This window comes from Strigops habroptila, chromosome 10, assembly GCF_004027225.2.
Source record: "Strigops habroptila isolate Jane chromosome 10, bStrHab1.2.pri, whole genome shotgun sequence".
Lineage (NCBI taxonomy): Eukaryota > Metazoa > Chordata > Aves > Psittaciformes > Psittacidae > Strigops > Strigops habroptila.
The window spans coordinates 2797700-2815607 of record NC_046359.1 but is presented as its reverse complement, the minus strand read 5'-3'; the positions used below and the strand labels follow the sequence as shown (position 1 = coordinate 2815607).

Here is a 17908-nt window from a genome sequence, read left to right as displayed (position 1 = left end):
TCCTATGGGACTAGCTTTACCATGAACTTTCGGCTCTGAATCTATTTGTTGTAGGGAACATTTGGTGATATGGTTAAGTGGATCGGTGGAGTTGGGGATACCAGGAAAGATTCACAGCAACTAGCTGTTAATCAAGCATCTTACCTTCACTGAGACAGACCCAGGTTTGGTTTCCTTGCCTGAATCTGACAGAACAGGTGATTTCATCTCTCTCTCCTACATCATGGATGAACATCCTTGTGTCAAGCTACTTATTTTTGCTCTCTGTTAAGGATAATGTAAAGGATGTGGTTTCATTCTGATGCAAAGCAAACCGTCTGAAATCTCAGAAACATTGCAGAATGGAAACCTGATTTTCCATATTGCCATAGTCACTATATTTTTACTGAGGTCAGGACTGCCTGTCAGAGTGCCTCTTTACTTGCTGAGGGTAGTTATCAAGTGATGCACCAAACTGCTGCTCCCGCTAGGCCTGAAAACAATGGCCTGCAGTGGTCTTAGTTTGTCTTGGAATGAGAGACTGAGTACATTTAATTTTGCTGTGTTGTCTTCTCATGTAGAGCTAGTAGGAATGTCGTGTTCAATTATCATTGTCAGTAGAGTGGCAGGTGGAAACACACCCTCTTGCTGTAGTTTGAAAAGGGGGTGGTTACACCACCTACGTAGTTCTTGACATGTGATAACACTTGACATGCTTGTGATGATTATTTGGCATTTTTTTTTAATCGGTGAAAAAAGGTATAAACCAGAACAAGTTCTGAAGTATTATGGGGGAAAAAAGAAAAATCATAAGAGAAACAGGATCCTCAGTTCCCACTTTCTTCTCATGGTAATTTTGCCTTTGCAGTGAGTGACTAAAATGGTAAGAGCAGTGCTGATTTGAAAGTAATTAAGGCTTCTTCGTTAATTAAACAGAAAAAAAGACATAAGTGACATTTGCATTTGTTGATGGCTTCTTTATGGTAAATGAATTGCCGGATGGTCGATGTTGATGTTTTCCAGTTGATTTCCTTTGGTATCTTGGCTGGGGTTGTAACACAGATTATTATTGTCTCACACATCTGCTAGAGGATGTGTTTCCACTGAACCTCACTGCTCACAAATATATGAATAACTTCCATATTGACCACTTGTATGTGTATCACCACAGTGATGTGGGAAGAGACATCGCTGTAGGCGTACAGAGCTCCAGGATATGCTGTATGTGTGTGTTTTTCTCACCGACTGTCCCATCTGTGTGCTCCATGCCTACTTTTAGTTGAATGTTGAGTAGTGAGGAGCATGACTTAGGAAGTATGCTTTCTTTCAGTTTTTAGTGGTTACATTATAATTTCTCTTGAATGACTGTGAGTCACGTATCTGCCTGCCAGCAAGACACAACATTGTAGGAGTAATTGTAGGCATTCTTCTTTGCTATTGGTAGCTGAAGGTGCTAAGCAGGTTCTTAGTACTTGGTTGTTCATTGCTAGAAACCAAGCAAAAAGTTTGTTATGTATTTCATATGATGTAGTTAAACTTCTCACATAATGGCATTTTCCTCCTGTACTTCTCTGAGAATTTTAGCATTTATCTGAGGTTGTTACTCTTCTTGTTTTCCACAGGCTGACTGTATTGGGTTTGTGTGACAAGGTTTTGGTAGCGGGGGTGTCTACAGGGGTGGCTTTTGTGAGAAGCTGCTAGAAGCTTACTCTGTGTCTGATAGAGCCACTGCCAGCCAACTGCAAGACAGACCCATCACTGGCCAAGGCCGAGCCCAACAGCAACAGTGGTAGCACCTCTGGGATAACATGTTTAAGAGGGGGGAAACAAAACCTGTGCAACTGCAGCCAGAGAGAGGAGTGAGAATATGTGACAGCAACAGCTCAGCAGACACCAAGGTCAGTGCAAAAGGAGGGGACGAGGTGCTCCACGTGCTGGAGCAGAGATTCCTCTGCAGCCCATGGTGCAGACCATGGTGAGGCAGGCTGCCAGGCAGACTGTCTCCCTGCAGCCTGTGGAGGTCAATGATGGAGCAGATATTCACCTGCAGCCCATGGAGGATCCCATGCCTATTTCTCATTATTCTACTCTAATTTGATCAGTAATCAATTAAACTGATTTCCCCAAGTCGAGTCTGTTTTGCCCGTGACAGTAAGTGGTGAATGATCTCTCCCTTACCTCGACCCATGAGCCTCTCATATTTTCTCTCCCTTGTCCAGCTAAGGAGAGGGAGTGATAAGAGTGGCTTTGGTGGGCACCTGGCTTCCAGCCAGGGTCAACCTACCACACTGACTTTGTATTTTAGTATCTGGAGATACTCTTGTTCGCTAACTCAGAAGAAGCTATCCTGTTCTTCCCAGATGGAAGTGATACACGCTTCAACTTACTGTACATGAGAGAGTGTGTGTGAACAGGATGGAGAGGTATGCTGCAGTAGAGAAAAATTAATTATGTTAAAGGATTTAAACCAAGTTTTATTTAACTCAGTATTATCAGTCCCTTTTTTCTTCCAGACAGGTTTATCACAAGTATGTCAATAGAATAAATCCGATGTACTACTGTAATGGAGCTGTATAGTCAGACTGAGTCATGGTATACTCACCATTACTATGCTGGCAAGCCCTTCAAGCAATGTTTCCAGCAAGGTAGTCCGTGTTCTCTTTAACTAGTCAGTAATGTAATTATAGTGAGGTAAGCAACATTAGAGATAGCTTTTTAAAAATAATAATATTAAAAAAAAAAAAAAATTGTCAGGAAGTGCTGATTTGACCTCACATTTGGGTGATTTTTAGGAATGTATATCTCCTTGCATACTTTCCTGTGCTCATGGCCAGCAATGATCCAGAATATTATATACTAGAATGATTTAATATTCACACAGCTGTGAATTAATTCTGTGCATAGGCTCTACAGTTTTATTGCTTGTTTTCCCTGAAAGGATAATGGTTACCTGCCTGTAAGGTAACAGTTTACACTACTAATTGTGAACGTCTTTGTTAACAGGAATCTCATTGTAAAGCTAGATCTAAATTTGAATGTTCAAAGAAAATACATTTTGTATGGTTTGGCTGGTTACTCCCTTTCCATGTAGTACCAGAAGCAGAGAGAATTCCAATATTAAATTTGCTGCTGTGTGGATGTCTTCAGGCTTTGCATTTGAAGTTACCCATTCTCCATTGTAATACTCATTTTCTTTGCACTTTGATTTTGGTTTTTTTGGTTTTGTTTTTGTTTTTAGCTGTGCAGCTGATACTGGTGCTTCTATGCTCTTTGAGAATAGTTTGGTGGTTTGTAGGAGCAGATCCAAAGGAAGTCTGCTTCCACAGTAAGAGAAGGAAAGGAGACAGGATATGGATGCTAAACTGATCAGCAAGCCATACGTCCTTCCTTCCTTCCCTCCCCCTGTTAGTTTGTCGTACAACGTGCAGTAGGATGTCCTTTTTCACCTTGGATTCTTTCCATGTAACTTTTTTTAGGTTTTACTATTTAAAATAATATTTACTGTTGCTTACCCTTACTGCCGTCAGCAACTCATTCTGTCAATACCAAATGCTGTAAATTGTCAAGACTATATAGACCTACTGCTGACAGTCCTATAGACTACAAAGGAAAAACAAAGATTGGGGTGAAGGGAGGAAAAGACATCTGGACAAAGTGATATAGTGTTCTAGTTACCTGATTTGGGGGGTGTTATTCTGATTTCTTCTGTTCTTGTTGTCTGCTGATAATTTTATCTTATTTTCCTCTTCCTACATTTATACTTTCTCTTCATTGCTTGCGTAGGTTAGTTTTACTTTCGTAAAGGACAAATGTGTTTAATGCTCACTTTGTAAAATCAGAGAAAGGACATAGGGGTTTTTTTATAGGTTTTTAGATAGGTTAAACTCTAGATCCTTTATGCCACTGCAGAATCTATCTCAGTTGCATGTTGTTTGGAGGTATGGGGGAGAAGAGTGATAAAACCTGGAAGGCAAGTACAAAGAGCACAACCAAGAAACAATGGGAAATAATATCCTTGGCATTGGCTCACCCCCCAAAAAAATGTTGTTTAAAAATCAGTTCAAGTTTTAGGGGTTGGCTTGCCTTTTGTAAACCCAGAAGTAGACAGTGGTGAAAGTCAATAGACATTCCTGTTTACCCATATGTAGAAGAAAGACTCAAAATTATTTTAAAAGGAGAGGGCAGGAGAAAATTTTTCAGGCTTGGTGGAGGAGGAGGGCTAAAAGCATGATAAAATAAATAGACAAGGCACACTCCTTGTTAAGTTCTTAAAGAAGATGGGTGGCTGTTTGGTGGAGTTTTGTAAGATGTTTTTTCTGCAAAGGGGGTAACTTGGGGTATTGCATGTTATGTAGGCTCTGAGATAATAGGAGCCACACCTGTCTCCAGGAGGAAAAGGTAAAAAAGCTTGAGGAGAGAAAAGCAGTGGGACCTTGGTTCTGCAAGGATGGGCAAATGACAGAGTAGTCACATCTCTGGTATCTGGGTGGAAAGTGTCAACCTTTATGCTAAGCTTGGCATAGGCACCTTAATAACATATGGAAAAATAAAATATCAAGATGACATCATGCTTAGGTATTCGCATCTTTCTGGCTTTCCTGTGGAGTCTATTTGCCGTGTTTAATCTTCCCAGGAAGGCTCCTCATGGGCCTAAGGTGCTCTTTTGGGCCTAAGGTGCTCTTTTGGGCCTAAGGTGCTCTTTTGGACATAAAATTCCCATTTTCCTCCCTGCTTCAGTCCATATTATTCAATTCTTGCTGAGAGGAGCTGGTCCTGCTCTGCAGGGACAACAGCAGCACCCAGGCAGAGAAATACTGTTGTCCTTCACAATTTCATTATTGCTAGCTCTCATAATTTTACTGCAAGATGAGTGATATTTATTTTAATTACCACCTCAGTTGCTGGAGTCAGTGATTAAATGAGAATCTTGCCTTTCACTTAAAAATAAATCTCCAGCATTTGTAGGTGTTGAGAAAGAGCTTGAAAATGTGGTAATGTGGTGTGAATTATACCCTAGAGGCTTAAAGGCTAGAAAACAAAGCGGCAAATTAAAACAAGGCTTCATTTTATTACTATTTCATCATCTGAGGCTACTCAGATTGATAATACTTCAGATCAAAAATCACTTCTTCACTTCTAAAAGTTTTAATTAGAATTTCCATGTAAATGTCTGCAGATTTTAAGCAGCCAATTGAACTGTAAAGAGAAAGCCCATAATTTTTATATGAATGTTCAGTATTGTTGGATAGCTCTTGAGTTTACACATAAATGTTATTGAAAGCTACAGTCGGTCAATAAGTCGAGCAGGGCAGTGCCTCCTCTGGTTTTTACAATGTCCCAGCTACTATGTACATGGACTCCAAACTTAGTAAACTTGGTGAACTATTAGTAACAAGAAGGGATATTGTCTGTATTATGAACTGTGGTGCCTATTCCAAGGCAACATTCTCTTTTCTTAAATCTTTAAGGGATTCGGGACTAAGTCATGTTGAACAATAGTGTGCTCATCCGAGAAGAACTACTGAGTGCATTTAATTATCCTCACTGGTTGTCTCAGCACAGAGTGTGCTGATTATAGTTAATGTTACCTTTGAAAGCACACTGCTAGAAAGAGCGTTAGGTTTATTTTGGTGGATCAAATTTGCACGTTGCTTCAGACAGTCTTAAGTGCCCAGCTGCTGTTTTAAAAGCAGAGTTTCCAGGCATAGTTGCTCCTTGCTTTGGCCTCTTGTGTTTTTTTTCTGGTGGGTGGAGAGGGTCACAAATTTTGTATTCCTTCTCTACTCTTATTTTGGCTAGTACCAAAAGTATTTGCAGATAAAAGCAAATAATTTTCCTGTTCTTGTCCTATAACCCTCTAATTTCTTTATTTGTGTTCTTCTGAATGCAGATTTTAGTAATGTGCCTGATGTCACATCCAGCTTGAAAAGGAGCAGTACTGATGGCATTCTGGACCAAGTGCCACACAGGGAGAAAACTGATCCACCTTTCAGGGTAAGAACATGCTTGACATAACAGTCCTTATGAACAAAAAGACAGTGTTGTAGTGTTAACACTCTGCATTTTGTGAGAAAGAATTTAATGTATGGCACTAATTTCAGAAAAAAAAAAAAAATTATGTGTATTACCTGTATTTAGTGGTTTGTTATCTTGAGGTCACCCTAAAAGGTCAGCAACTTTGGCACAGCTGCTGCATCTCCAAAAGCAGTGTGATGGGGACAAATGGCAAATAGGTGGAGACTTGTCGAATTCATCTTTCTGTGTTGCTTGAAGCGAGTTCTCAGAGAACAGTAAAGCTGCTACAGCCTTCTAATTGATTCAGTTTGGTTCATGTTTTCTTTTTGCTGGTACTTCTAGGGCTTGTTGTTAAGATTGCAGTGACCATAGCAACACTTGCTTAATATCAGTAGTTTTAGACTGGACTGCAGACTTGGAGAGCCTACTCTCTAATTTGGAGAACCTTTGTGTGTCTGCAGTTACTGTTTGACTTCGGTTGGAATAATGGATGCTCACACCTTCTCTGAGTTAGGACCTTGGAAGCTGAGACAGAGGCTCCCAGAATCAATGTCCACCTTCAAATGTGTTGGTCTTTGAAGAGCAATTTTGTGTCCATTTTGCTCCGAGTCAGTCAAATTGCAACTTGTGTCCAACTCAAGTGCATATTGTTTTGAACCCCCCAACTGCTACCATGGGAGTGTTTTCATGTTGGTGGCCATAATTTTACTAGGCATTGCCATTCGGACAACAGAAACATTTTTGTTACTTCTGTTGAGTTGGTTGTACCTCCAAGCAAATTTGTGATAACGCTTGCATTACACTCTTGCATAACAGAAATGAAGTTTTAGAGTTCTTACGGTTCTGCAATATATTACTGTCTTGTACTAGGTTGTATGAAAAATTGGTAGAGATAAGGCACAATGTAAAAACTCTGAAGACCAGAACAGGGAAGATCTATTGTGCCTCTAGCCATACCTATAGGAGCTGATCCTTTCTTACTTTTGGAATTATTTTGTAATCTACCTTAGTCTATATAGGTGACTTTATGCAGTTTCCTCACAGAGTAAGGAGAAGCCCGATGATTGTGGGTCTTCAGCCCATCTCCTGCTGCACAGGGGATTCCAATGGAGATAATCTGTATCCTATGTAACACGTTGCTTACACTACCAAAAGTCTTTGCAGCCACACAAGAATAAACTGGGTTTTTCTCCCCCCTAGGACACATTATTCCTTTGGAAGGGGAAACGTAGATTTCAATACTGTCCTGTTTCAGGGCTTCTACAGTGTTTCAGGGACAGTGATCTTTGCAGGAGCAGAGCACAGGTGACCCCAACGCTTAGGATGACTTGGTGTCTGGCTGCATCATCAAGCTGGCACTTGGCCAGGTTCCCCTGGGTGCCTCGGGGTGCCCTGCTTGCCCTGGGTGCATGCATACCCCCCCATGCATTGTGTGGATATGCGTGACTGAGCTCCCCTGCTGATGAAGGGGAGGAGATTCTGGAGCATCAGCTTTGCTTTAGCAGAAAAAACAAAGCCAGTCCTGATCGTCTGTATCAAATACGCCAGATGACAGAAAATTAGGGAGAGTTCAGGAGGATTTAAATACAGCAAGAACAATTCATGTACACTAGTTGTTGCTCTGAATGCCCTAAATATGCTCCAATGCTCTAAATTATGTGCTGCAATTAAAGATAAAAAAAGGGAAGGGGGGAAACATAGATCTGCTCCTTGCCCTCTCTGCAGCCTCAAATCTGTCATGTCTAGCAGTATTAATGGCTCGTACATGATTTGCTGAAGTAACAGGCTATGCGATGTGGCAGTTCACTTGGGTTGGCATGCAGGTCTGCTAGTGTCCTTTTACAAATTATCTGAAGGTGTCCTAGTTTTGTAGGTGCAAGGGGGGAAAACGGCTTGGCAGAGGCAGTCTGACTTGAACTGCAGCTGTAAACAAGCCTGTGACAGCTCTACAATTTCTGCAAATGGTTTGTAATTGATTGCTGTCTTTCTGTTGGAGGGTGCCTATTACTGTCAGAGCTTTTTATCTGAGCCGTTTGATTTCTTCAATAGATGTGGAATTAAAAAAACCCAGACCTTAACAGTAAATGTAGGTAATGTGTATATAGTAGGTGCTTTTGTGATTGGGTATAAAAGGAATTAAAATGATTTCTGTCTTTATAGCTGTGATTTGGGACTGCTTGCCAGATGAACAACAGCTATTGCTAATAAAAGCTACTTTGAGGAAATTGTGCAGCCTCAAAAAGCACAACATCTGGATTTGGGTTTATTTTTTCTTTTCTCTTTTGCCTTCTGTTTCCTGCACATGCTAACTTGACCCACGCCTGTGGGAGAGCAGGAGTGCAGACAGCTCAGCATTAGGCAATGCTGCAGAAGTATGGGGGAGAGGAGATCTGTAAGCTCAGCTCTCTGGAGGAGACGTTGGTGGCGCTAAGAGGTTCTGAGCACAGCCTGGAACAAGCAGCTTGGGATATTTCAGGGGAGAGACAGCTAGAGATGCTCACTTCCCAGTTGACAGCAACTGTAGATGTAATTACTTGGCTCTGAGGGACCAGACTCCTTTGAAGTTGGGTTGATTTTGTCCCATAACATGTAAGTAAATAACAGAAGTCTTAAAGCTTTGGATTTAATGGTTGCATGTCTGATTTCTAGATTTTGTGTTTCTCATTTGGAGCATTTTTGTTTGTTTTTCACTATTATCTTTTTCATCTCATACCAACCTAAGCTTAAGCATCATCTTAACTGAAAGTACAGTGAGGCATTTCAGAAGTGCCTTGTAATCTCACAAAAATGAGTCTTTTATTGCGTGTGTACTACATTCAAACATGGGTTCATTCAGTCATTCATTTTTTGTAGTCCGAGAAATGAATCAATTTAGAATAGTTGTACGTTTGCCTTTCATGTGAGAACTAACAAATCAATTAGAAGGGCAATAGAGGATTGTTTCATTCCAGAAAAGGAAGCCATTCCTTAAGTTATAAAATAATATTAAAAACACATGGACATCAAGAGCCATCCATTCCAGATGCTCATGAGTTTTGTCAGCTCTGTATTTCTGGGATGCCCATTTATACCTTTAATACCTTTAATTTATTTTCTATTTTATTTAACAAGGTTAGGTGTTATACTTCTAACACGTTCTGCTGCAGTACATTTTCTAACTGTGTTAAAATACTGTTTATGTGGCTGTCGTCCTTGCAATTGTTGGTTCTGGAGTATGTAGGCGTGCTGTTGACAGAAGAATAGAGGACCTCAGAAAATGTGGGAATTGAGTATGCCTGTCAGTGCAATTAGTTTTAGTTGTGTTTATTCATTTTGAGAACTAATTGTCTGTGCTCCTGGTGCTCAGTTAAATCCTGGTATGTTGACAGTTGCCAAGAATCAAGTTCTCTGTACATCCAAGTAGCATGAAGCTGAACAAATGAAAAATGCAACTTTTCCTTTAGCTGCTCATGATTTCTAATTGCAAACTGTATTGGTTAGAAATACTTTCTCTAGCCCGCAGTTTCTTTTAAGATGAAGTTCAGTAGTCTGTTACTAACTTATCTTTAATTTGTATTTTAAATATATTAAAAATATCCTTTTATGAAAGACAAACATAGCTAAAAGGTGAAATTTTGCCATATAAGTAGCTCCTATTCTATGGTCTCTCTCTTGTAAGACTGCTGTGATCTGATTTTCAGTTGCTCTGAATCTTTTGGGTATCATTGGAGATAAGTATTTCCAAAATCATATTCAATTTGAACCAACAGGAAGAAGGAACTTCATATAAATGCATGTGTGAGAGGAGGAAGATGTATTTTCACTTCAAATATTTTACAGATCTTAAGAAAAAGCCTTAGAGTAAACTCTGTGCAAATTTTTCACATAACTTCATTATATTCTCAGCTGTATCTTAGGGTTCTTTATGAAACCTAAGAAACCCAGTAAAAATAGCTAGTGTGATGCTTTGTAATCATGGTAAAAATAGTAAATGAATGCAGAATGGTTTTATGCTGGCATCTTCAAAAATTAGCATTGCAGATGCAGAAACGGAAGCTACTCTTCTCAATGATGAGAAATTTTGGATGTTAACAAGAATTTGCTTTCTAAAGAATGGCTAACTGGTTTGATTTTGTAATATTTTTGAAGTAGTGCTGTATTTCTTTCAAACAATGAAGCAAAATTGATTCCAGGAATAAGTTGCACATAGAGACTTACAGAAATTGCCTTTGCTTTACTGTTAACTCTTAAAATAGTCAGTCTACTCTCAGAATGGGTTATTGATCTCTCATTAGTATGCGTATATGAGGACATGTCTATCCCCAGCACCTCTGAATAAAAAATAAATAGAAAATACTACACACTGCAGAGGGAAAAAAGCTTTTCTCTTGGGAATACCATTCTTAATGCAATTAACAAATTATGGTGAAAAATTTCTGAACACCTTTCCCTAGCACGGACTGCTTTAGATTAGCTCAGCTCACTGCTTCTCCGCTCCTGTTTGACAGTGATGTTCACTTTCCCTCCATCTAGTGAGGAGATGAAGGACTCATGACAAGTCTGGTCAGCAAAGTGCATGGCATCTTTGGCAAATGCAAATCTGCATCTCCTGCAGGATGGAACATTTTCATCAGATCATCCTTCCAGTGCTGTTGAAGCTTGTGTATTCTGTTTATTGTGATGCCAGTTGTGGACAGTTCTCCACTTGCCAGACAGTTTTTGCAAGTGCAGTGAGAAGCAGATGTTTCCATGAACTCTGCATGTCTGGGACCATGTTGAGGAATCTGGTTTTTGGTCATCCTGCATGCAGTCCCGCTTCCTGTGCTCAAGGAGCCAATGTGCAAATCTGCCTAAATTGGAGAACTGTCAAGGTTTTTCTCCAACCCTTCCAATCTAAAGTGTACGTGCAATTGGGCAGCTGATTTCCATGTCAGATGGTGCCCAAGTAGGGTGAATGCAGAGGCTGAGGCTGGGTCAGAAAGCAAACCCATCTTCCCACTTCTGCATAATCCAACTACCACAACAAGTTTCCCAAGACAGTGCTTTCAACAGATGAAAAATATGTGTCATGATTTCAAAAAGGAAATCCTTGTGTTACCTATTAGCTGACTTCATATGGCTATTTCTGTAATGGAAATCAGCAAGTATTGTGAAGAGTTTGCTACATTTTTGGTTTTGGCCTCTTGTATATACAGCATAACCATGTACCCAAGGGATGGCTTTCATAAGTTGAAAAAACTAATATTTTGTCTTCAAACTGATTTTGAAACCCCTTCATTGGAAGTAGTGCTGAAGCCATCAACTTCTTATTCGGATAGAGTAATTTAATGGTAAAAATCCTGAGATACAATATGCATTCAGGTCTAGGTTTAAACCTGAATGAAAGAATGTCTGTCCTGTTGCTAGTGTCTGAATTCCCAATTGTTAAACTAAAAAATGTGGTTTGATTTTTGGGGAGAGGAAGGGGGCAACTGCAACAGTTGCTATGGAATAGTAGAGGCAAAAGCAGTTAGTAATCATTACTCATGTAGTCCAATCCCAGCAGAAAATTAACACAATTGGTCAATGTTTATGGATTATTTGAATGGTATTTTATTTTCCAGGAGAAAGCAAGTGGATGCTAGGAATGATGTATTCCCCTGGTTTGTTACCTAGAAAACATTGTACAAGCATGTGATTTGTAGCATATGTGCTGTGGGGTAGTTCAGCACACCATTACTCAAAACATACCCAGTGACCTTCTCTTAGCACTGTCAGTAAATGTAATGCTATATATATGGTCGTGGTGGTTAATTTATTTATTTTGATCTGGTGGTGGCACTCACTTACTTCCAGAGATGAGATAAGGATCATAAGTCTGAGTGAGTGTATTTGAGAATTAGATGATTGTCTTTCAGTGGGTAAATGTCAAGAAATGTGTTTTTTTTTTCCCTCATCAAAGTCCAACAGTTTCCTAGTAAGACTTTTCAGTGAGAAAGTTAAAGATTTCCCAAAATACACTGAATCAGAAAGAAGATTTACAATGATGGTACATAAAACATAAAAACTGACAAGTACAAATCGTATTTTGATTACATTTAGGATGGTGTGGCAGTGTATGTGTGTATATCAACATGTGTCTGGTAGGTTTCAGAGCCATATTTCTCTCCATGTGGTATAAGTGGCATCCTTTCTTGCTAGTCAGTTAGTGACCTTTATACCCAAAACATCCCCAAAGAAACATTAACATTGAAATAAAACTAGGGAAAATCTAAAACCAACCAACAACAAGAAAACCCAAACAAAAAACCAAACCAAAACAAAAATGTGTGTGATTTTAAGCAAAGACTGTAAAATGCCACTAATCAAGTAAACATCAATTGTTGAGTTACATTGAAAGAAAGCCAAGCAGAAATGACCAGAAGCTCAACAGAGGTCCCTCTGGCAAAAGTAAAATAAGAGGAAGAAAAAGCTACTGGGATGCCCATATGGCTCCAAACCTATTTCTTGCATGGACGCAATCCCAGTTAAATGATGTTCATGGCAATAGCTTCTCATTAGCCCTATTTTGCATTGCCCAGGCAGTTTGCACTTGCACAGCGTGTCATTAATTGCAGGAGAGCTGCCTGCCTGAAGGTTTACTCAGCATCCATAGGACATTAAGGATCTTTCCTTTATTTTAATTGTGAGAACTTCTTTTTAGCAGTTGATGAGATCCAAAAGCTTGGGGAGTAGTCTGCAATTAACATCCTTTTTTTCTGTTCTTTGTAGGAAGGGGATTAGCAATGTAGTACTCTCAAAATCATGTATACTTCTCTGCAATACAAGTGTCATTTCCTTCCAGATGTGAGATGCATTTAGGGAGTGTAAGAGGTAACATGGGAACATAGCATGTACCTCAGCAGTGGTTTTCCTTGATTCCATTGTGCCTGGAGGAGACAGTTCTGCATCAAAAGCTCAGCAGAAGCCTATGGGGAGCTCTACTAATTATTGTGCTTCCCTTGCAGACAGCCCAGCCTATAGTGAGCCCAGCCAGAGCTGCTGGCTCCAGAATTGTGGAGCCATTGGCTGGGCCCCTGCTGTCACCATGTGCCTTTTGAGAAGAGTATCAGTGATATGAGTGAAATTGTAGCCTGTTAGAAGTCTGTAAGAATTTTGCTAATTAATTTAGGTTTCAGTATTTTATTCCATCCCTCAGAGAAGGCACCAAAATTTATGGACTACAGGTCACAGAATGCTTGCCATTGACCCCAGTCCTGGACTTCACTTTGTTGCTTTGATCCTGTAGTTCTTTAAATGCAGCAGACCCACAGTATAGATTGTCCCAAATTCAAATACAACAGTTGACTGTTTGGCTAACATAGTAAGGAGCCTTGAAACCATAAAGCTTAAAGCATGAAGGGTGCTATATTTAGAGTGAATCTGTAACCAGACGTTAGGTCAAGCTAGGGTCAAGGATGGAGACCTGTGTGCGTAGTTACTGGTAGGGAGGCACAAGAGTTGTGAGAAAGAAGAGCAAAGGGGGACTGCAGTTCTTGCATGCAGAGGTGTGAACTTGTGTTGCTCTGTTTTGTGCTATTACATTGAGTTGCTAGCATTTGGGGGTGGTATTTGTTGTCTTTCCTCTGGCTGAAGGAAACATTCTTTCAAAAGTACTTTAGCAGTTGTCAGTGTAAAATGTACAGATGGATTTGATCAGGAGAAGTAATTGTGTTGTGTGGACGCTTGCAAATGAAAGAGGCTGGTAGGAGAATTACTTATAATGCAGCTTTGCTTTGTAGTCTTCTGGGAAAAATCCACAAGGCTTACCTGCAAGTGAAAAGAGAAGCGTATGGCAGCAGTCCTGGTTCATTGCAACAGGATACAGTCAGCAGTGTCTCTGGAGATGCTTGTGATTTCGCCAATGAAGGGCAGGAAGTCGCCTGGTAGTCCACCACCCTGGGCCTCCAAAGGCAACCCTTGTCACCTGCAGTGCAGGATATGATGGCAGCATTTCACTTTGCAATGAAAGGCAGTTATCTAATCACACTTCTGGCAGACCCGGGGAACTGGGTAATCTCTCTGCCCACTGTAGATTATTTGGTGGGGTTGTTTTAAGACTGTGATGCTATTCAGTTACCATGCTGACTGTAATACATGTGTTTTCCCCTTGTGACACAGAGCATTAGAGCATAATTTTAGCGCATGTCAAGGTACGTCATGTGCCCAGCAGTTACCCGTAGGACACAAAGTCTCTTAAAGTTTCACAAAGTTGCAATACAGAATTTCAGACAGATACTGCATCCTGGGTACAATCATAGAATCATAGAATAGTTAGGGTTGGAAAGGACCTTAAGATTTTCTAGTTCCAACCCCCCTGCCATGGGCAGGGACACCTCACGCTAAACCATGTCACCCAAGGCTCTGTCCAAACTGGCCTTGAACACTGCCAGGGATGGAGCATTCACAGCTTCCTTGGGCAACTCATTCCAGTGCCTCACCACCCTCACTGCAAAGAACGTCTTCCTTATAACTAATCTAAACTTCCTCTGTTTGAGTTTGATCCCGTTACCCCTTGTCCTACCACTACAGTCCTTAAGGAAGAGTCTACACACTTCATTGAGACTTTGATTCTTATTTTGTGCTGTCAGGAACATGTAAGACCACAGGTAGACCTGAAATGTCAAAACTGAATAATATCTGCTACCTGCACCTGATTCTGCAAAATCAAAGATAACAAAAAGGTACCTGAAAGGAAGGAATAGGGAGGAGAATTGAAAGAAGGCGTCAGTTGAGTCATGCACAGGAAAGTTCCACCAGATTTTCATGTTTTGTTGCCTGTTGTCCATAGCACTGTGTGCCTGTCTATGCTTACTAACTTACTGTGGGCAGACATAGACCTTCACTCACATGGTGATTATTTCCTTCTGTAGTGCCTAAATGAAACCCCAAGAAAACTAGGGGAGAGGTTGATGTGGAGTTCGGAGCTTCTGTATTTGTGTTTTACAGGGGGATTATTTGGTCTTTTAGCATTTGAAACACAGTATGCCCGCTACCAAAAAGAGATTAAGTGTTACCCTCTCTGACTCCAAAGAAGGCATAGTGCAAAAATATATTGTGAAAGATGAATGCAAAGATAATGTCTCAGTGGTTGCCATAGTTTCTAATTTAGCACTTGTGAAAAGTTTTTACATTCAGCCCAAAACACTTTGGGTGAGAATGTTACAGACAGTATTTAAGATGCTTGAAATTAAAAATTAAACAGTAGTTCATTTTAAACATTTGGAATGTTAACTATTTTTTCAGCACTCAAATTAAAGTTGATGTCTTCACTGTGGCAAATTATGCTTTGAAAATACATTTTGAAGGCATTTAAAAACCATGTTATTAGTATAATAAATGCGATAGAAAAATAGTCAGAAAAATCATCCACCCACATTTATAAAAAGTAAAAAACAGAGTCCCTCTAGATCACTGTAGAGATCTGGAGACCAGTTGAATTAAGCCTGAGCTTATAACACTTAGAGACCACTAATGTCACAGAGCTTCTCTTAGTCCAAAATACGTATGTACATATTGTATATTGATATAGATGTGTGTATACGTATATACACACACATACTCTTATATCTCAAAAACCCAAAATATATATACAAATTATGCTTCTGCTTCACTGGTGGTCCAGACTGAACTTACAAAGTAGCCCACAAGTACTCAGAATTGTCCCAGAGGCAAGCTGCTGTTTCCTTTCATTCAAAGTATATACAGACAGAGCAAAATTAGCCTTTTACCTTCATGCATTAAGGGCAAAAGCAGGATGGGAAATGAACTCGATGCAGATAAGTGCACCTAGACATGTCGGGACAATAGAGGGAAGCCTGTATTACAAAGGATGTTACTGTTATGGTAACTATCAAGCGTGGTGCCTCTAAAATGGGAAGATGAAAACCAGATGTCTGTAAAGGGAATGTGTGTTACTCAAAGAGCACAGGAACAAACAACAAGGCTATGTAATTTTTCCAGTCATCTTAAAAGTATTTCAAGGTGATTGATTATTTTAAATGTAAATTTTACATTGGAGATATGTTCTTGAAAAGGGCTTGAGTGTGTGTTTGTGTGCTTCTAGAGGAGAAGAATGGCTAAAGAAAATGCATTCATTAATTTTGTTTATTTTTAGCTTGTTTTTAACTTTTTTGATTTATCCAAGTCCCTCAGTAGGAACTGGAAGGATTACTAAAACATAGATGGGTTTTATTCTAATGAATACATACTTTAAAAAAAGCTGTTAATTGGTAACATCTTTTAGCTGGCATATGGCTAGCTAATAACACAGGTTTAATTAGCAAATCTGGGAAGAATAACTTCCTAATATGGAATTGAAAAGGCCTGTCATTGTTTTTCATGAAGATTGACGATATTGCTTGGACCTGAAATTTAGCAGTCTGCTTTTTTTTCCCAGGTCCCAGTGGATGAGCTGTGTTTTAAGACATAATCTGTTACAAAAACAGAGCTTGAAATTGCCACAACTCATGCTGATAGGAAATGAAGAAACAGTACTTTTCCAGAAAGTATAGTTATACTCTTAATAAATGTGGATCTCGTGACCTGACCTGTGTTATTTTTAAAATGCCATATGTAAATGTGTAAACCTTTAATTTCCATAGAGTAGTTATTTTATTTATTTATTTTTCTTCAGAATTGCTCTGTGTATCCCTAGGGTCTGTGGAGTACTGTAGAGGCAACTACTAATGGTGGATAAGAAAAGCCTTGTACATGCTACACAGTAGTCCATATAACTGGATTTTTAAACCAAGCTGTGTCCATTGAAAAATGAAACGTTAGGGAGCAGGCAAAACTTCTCTCACTCCTTCGAGGCCATTTCCTCAGTTTTCTGTTATATAGTCTTCTCACCCATTGAATCTGTCTCCAAAAAGGAAGAAAGGGCATAGTACATCAGCTAAGCGAGAGGTTCCTGCTACTGTGGTGCATCATTATCAGCAGCATGTTGTTTCAGGGCTCGCATCATTGTTCCTCTGATAAGCAGCTGCTCAGCAACTGAGTTCTGCAGTTTGGCAAATGCTGAGCTGTCAAGTTGTGCTAATGATTTGGAAAGAGATGGATGTGAGTTTAATTGCAGTAATTAAAGGAGAAGGCTGCACCATTCCCTTGCTTGTATAAAGGTGAATATCCTTGAAACCTCTGAAGCAGCACGCTCGTAACCAAGGATATAGATACCCAGGCTTGGTGTATCATTTGGGTTCTAGAAAAGAATTTGCTGGAGAGCAATAGCCAGTCACAAGAGCAGTGTGGAATGAAGCCTTATAGTTCAGCTTCATTGCACTCTATCAGTGCTGTGATAGAGGGAATGTGGGAGTTTTATTATGCCTCTGGTATAGTTGTCCTTTTAATGAATTGCTTGTCAGTCTTGTAACTCTTAAGCTCAGTGGTGTCATGTCCTATAATGTTTTGTTTAAAATTAGATTGGTTTTAGAATAATCTATCTGTAGACCTGATTGGTTTTGTGTAAATATGTATCAACATGCAGACTTTTCCCTTCAAGCCTGAACTTATTAATGAGCACAATTTAGATTTCTTTTTATTGATGTAATTATGGCTAAAAAGTTCAAACAAAGGACAAACACAATTATGTAAAGAAGTCATCCAAAGAGCTGCCTATTTGTTTTTCATTTTATCATTGTAAGAATATTTGTATGCCACACCTTTTAGCAGCATATACCCTTGAGAGAGCATCAGTACCATTGATAATTCATGCTGACCTTCAGGGCGGTCAGCACCCTCTAGATATTTTTAGGTATTTGGCTAACTTTCTCAAAGCACCTGATGTTTTGTTTATGCAGTAAATTTAACAGGCAGGTACCTTTCTGGGGAGCTAAAACCCATCTTCCTTTGCCATGACTGCACTTTGTCCTGCGTTCACTACATCAAGCTATTTATAAAAAACCCCATTCTCATCTGG

At 39.7% G+C, this 17908-nt stretch overlaps 1 protein-coding gene across 5 annotated transcripts in view; it reads left to right on the top strand.

The window, feature by feature from the left end:
* TIAM2 (TIAM Rac1 associated GEF 2) overlaps nucleotides 1-17908 on the top strand; it is an 88385-nt gene that overhangs the window by 50733 nt on the left and 19744 nt on the right. For 4 of the 5 annotated variants that reach the window (XM_030499933.1, XM_030499932.1, XM_030499930.1 and 1 more), the window contains one exon: nucleotides 5870-5973. In XM_030499933.1, the coding sequence (XP_030355793.1) occupies nucleotides 5870-5973 (104 nt within the window). Of the gene's footprint in view, nucleotides 1-5869; nucleotides 5974-7731; nucleotides 8584-17908 lie in introns of those variants that run through there. The other variant, XM_030499934.1, reaches the window with a different exon arrangement.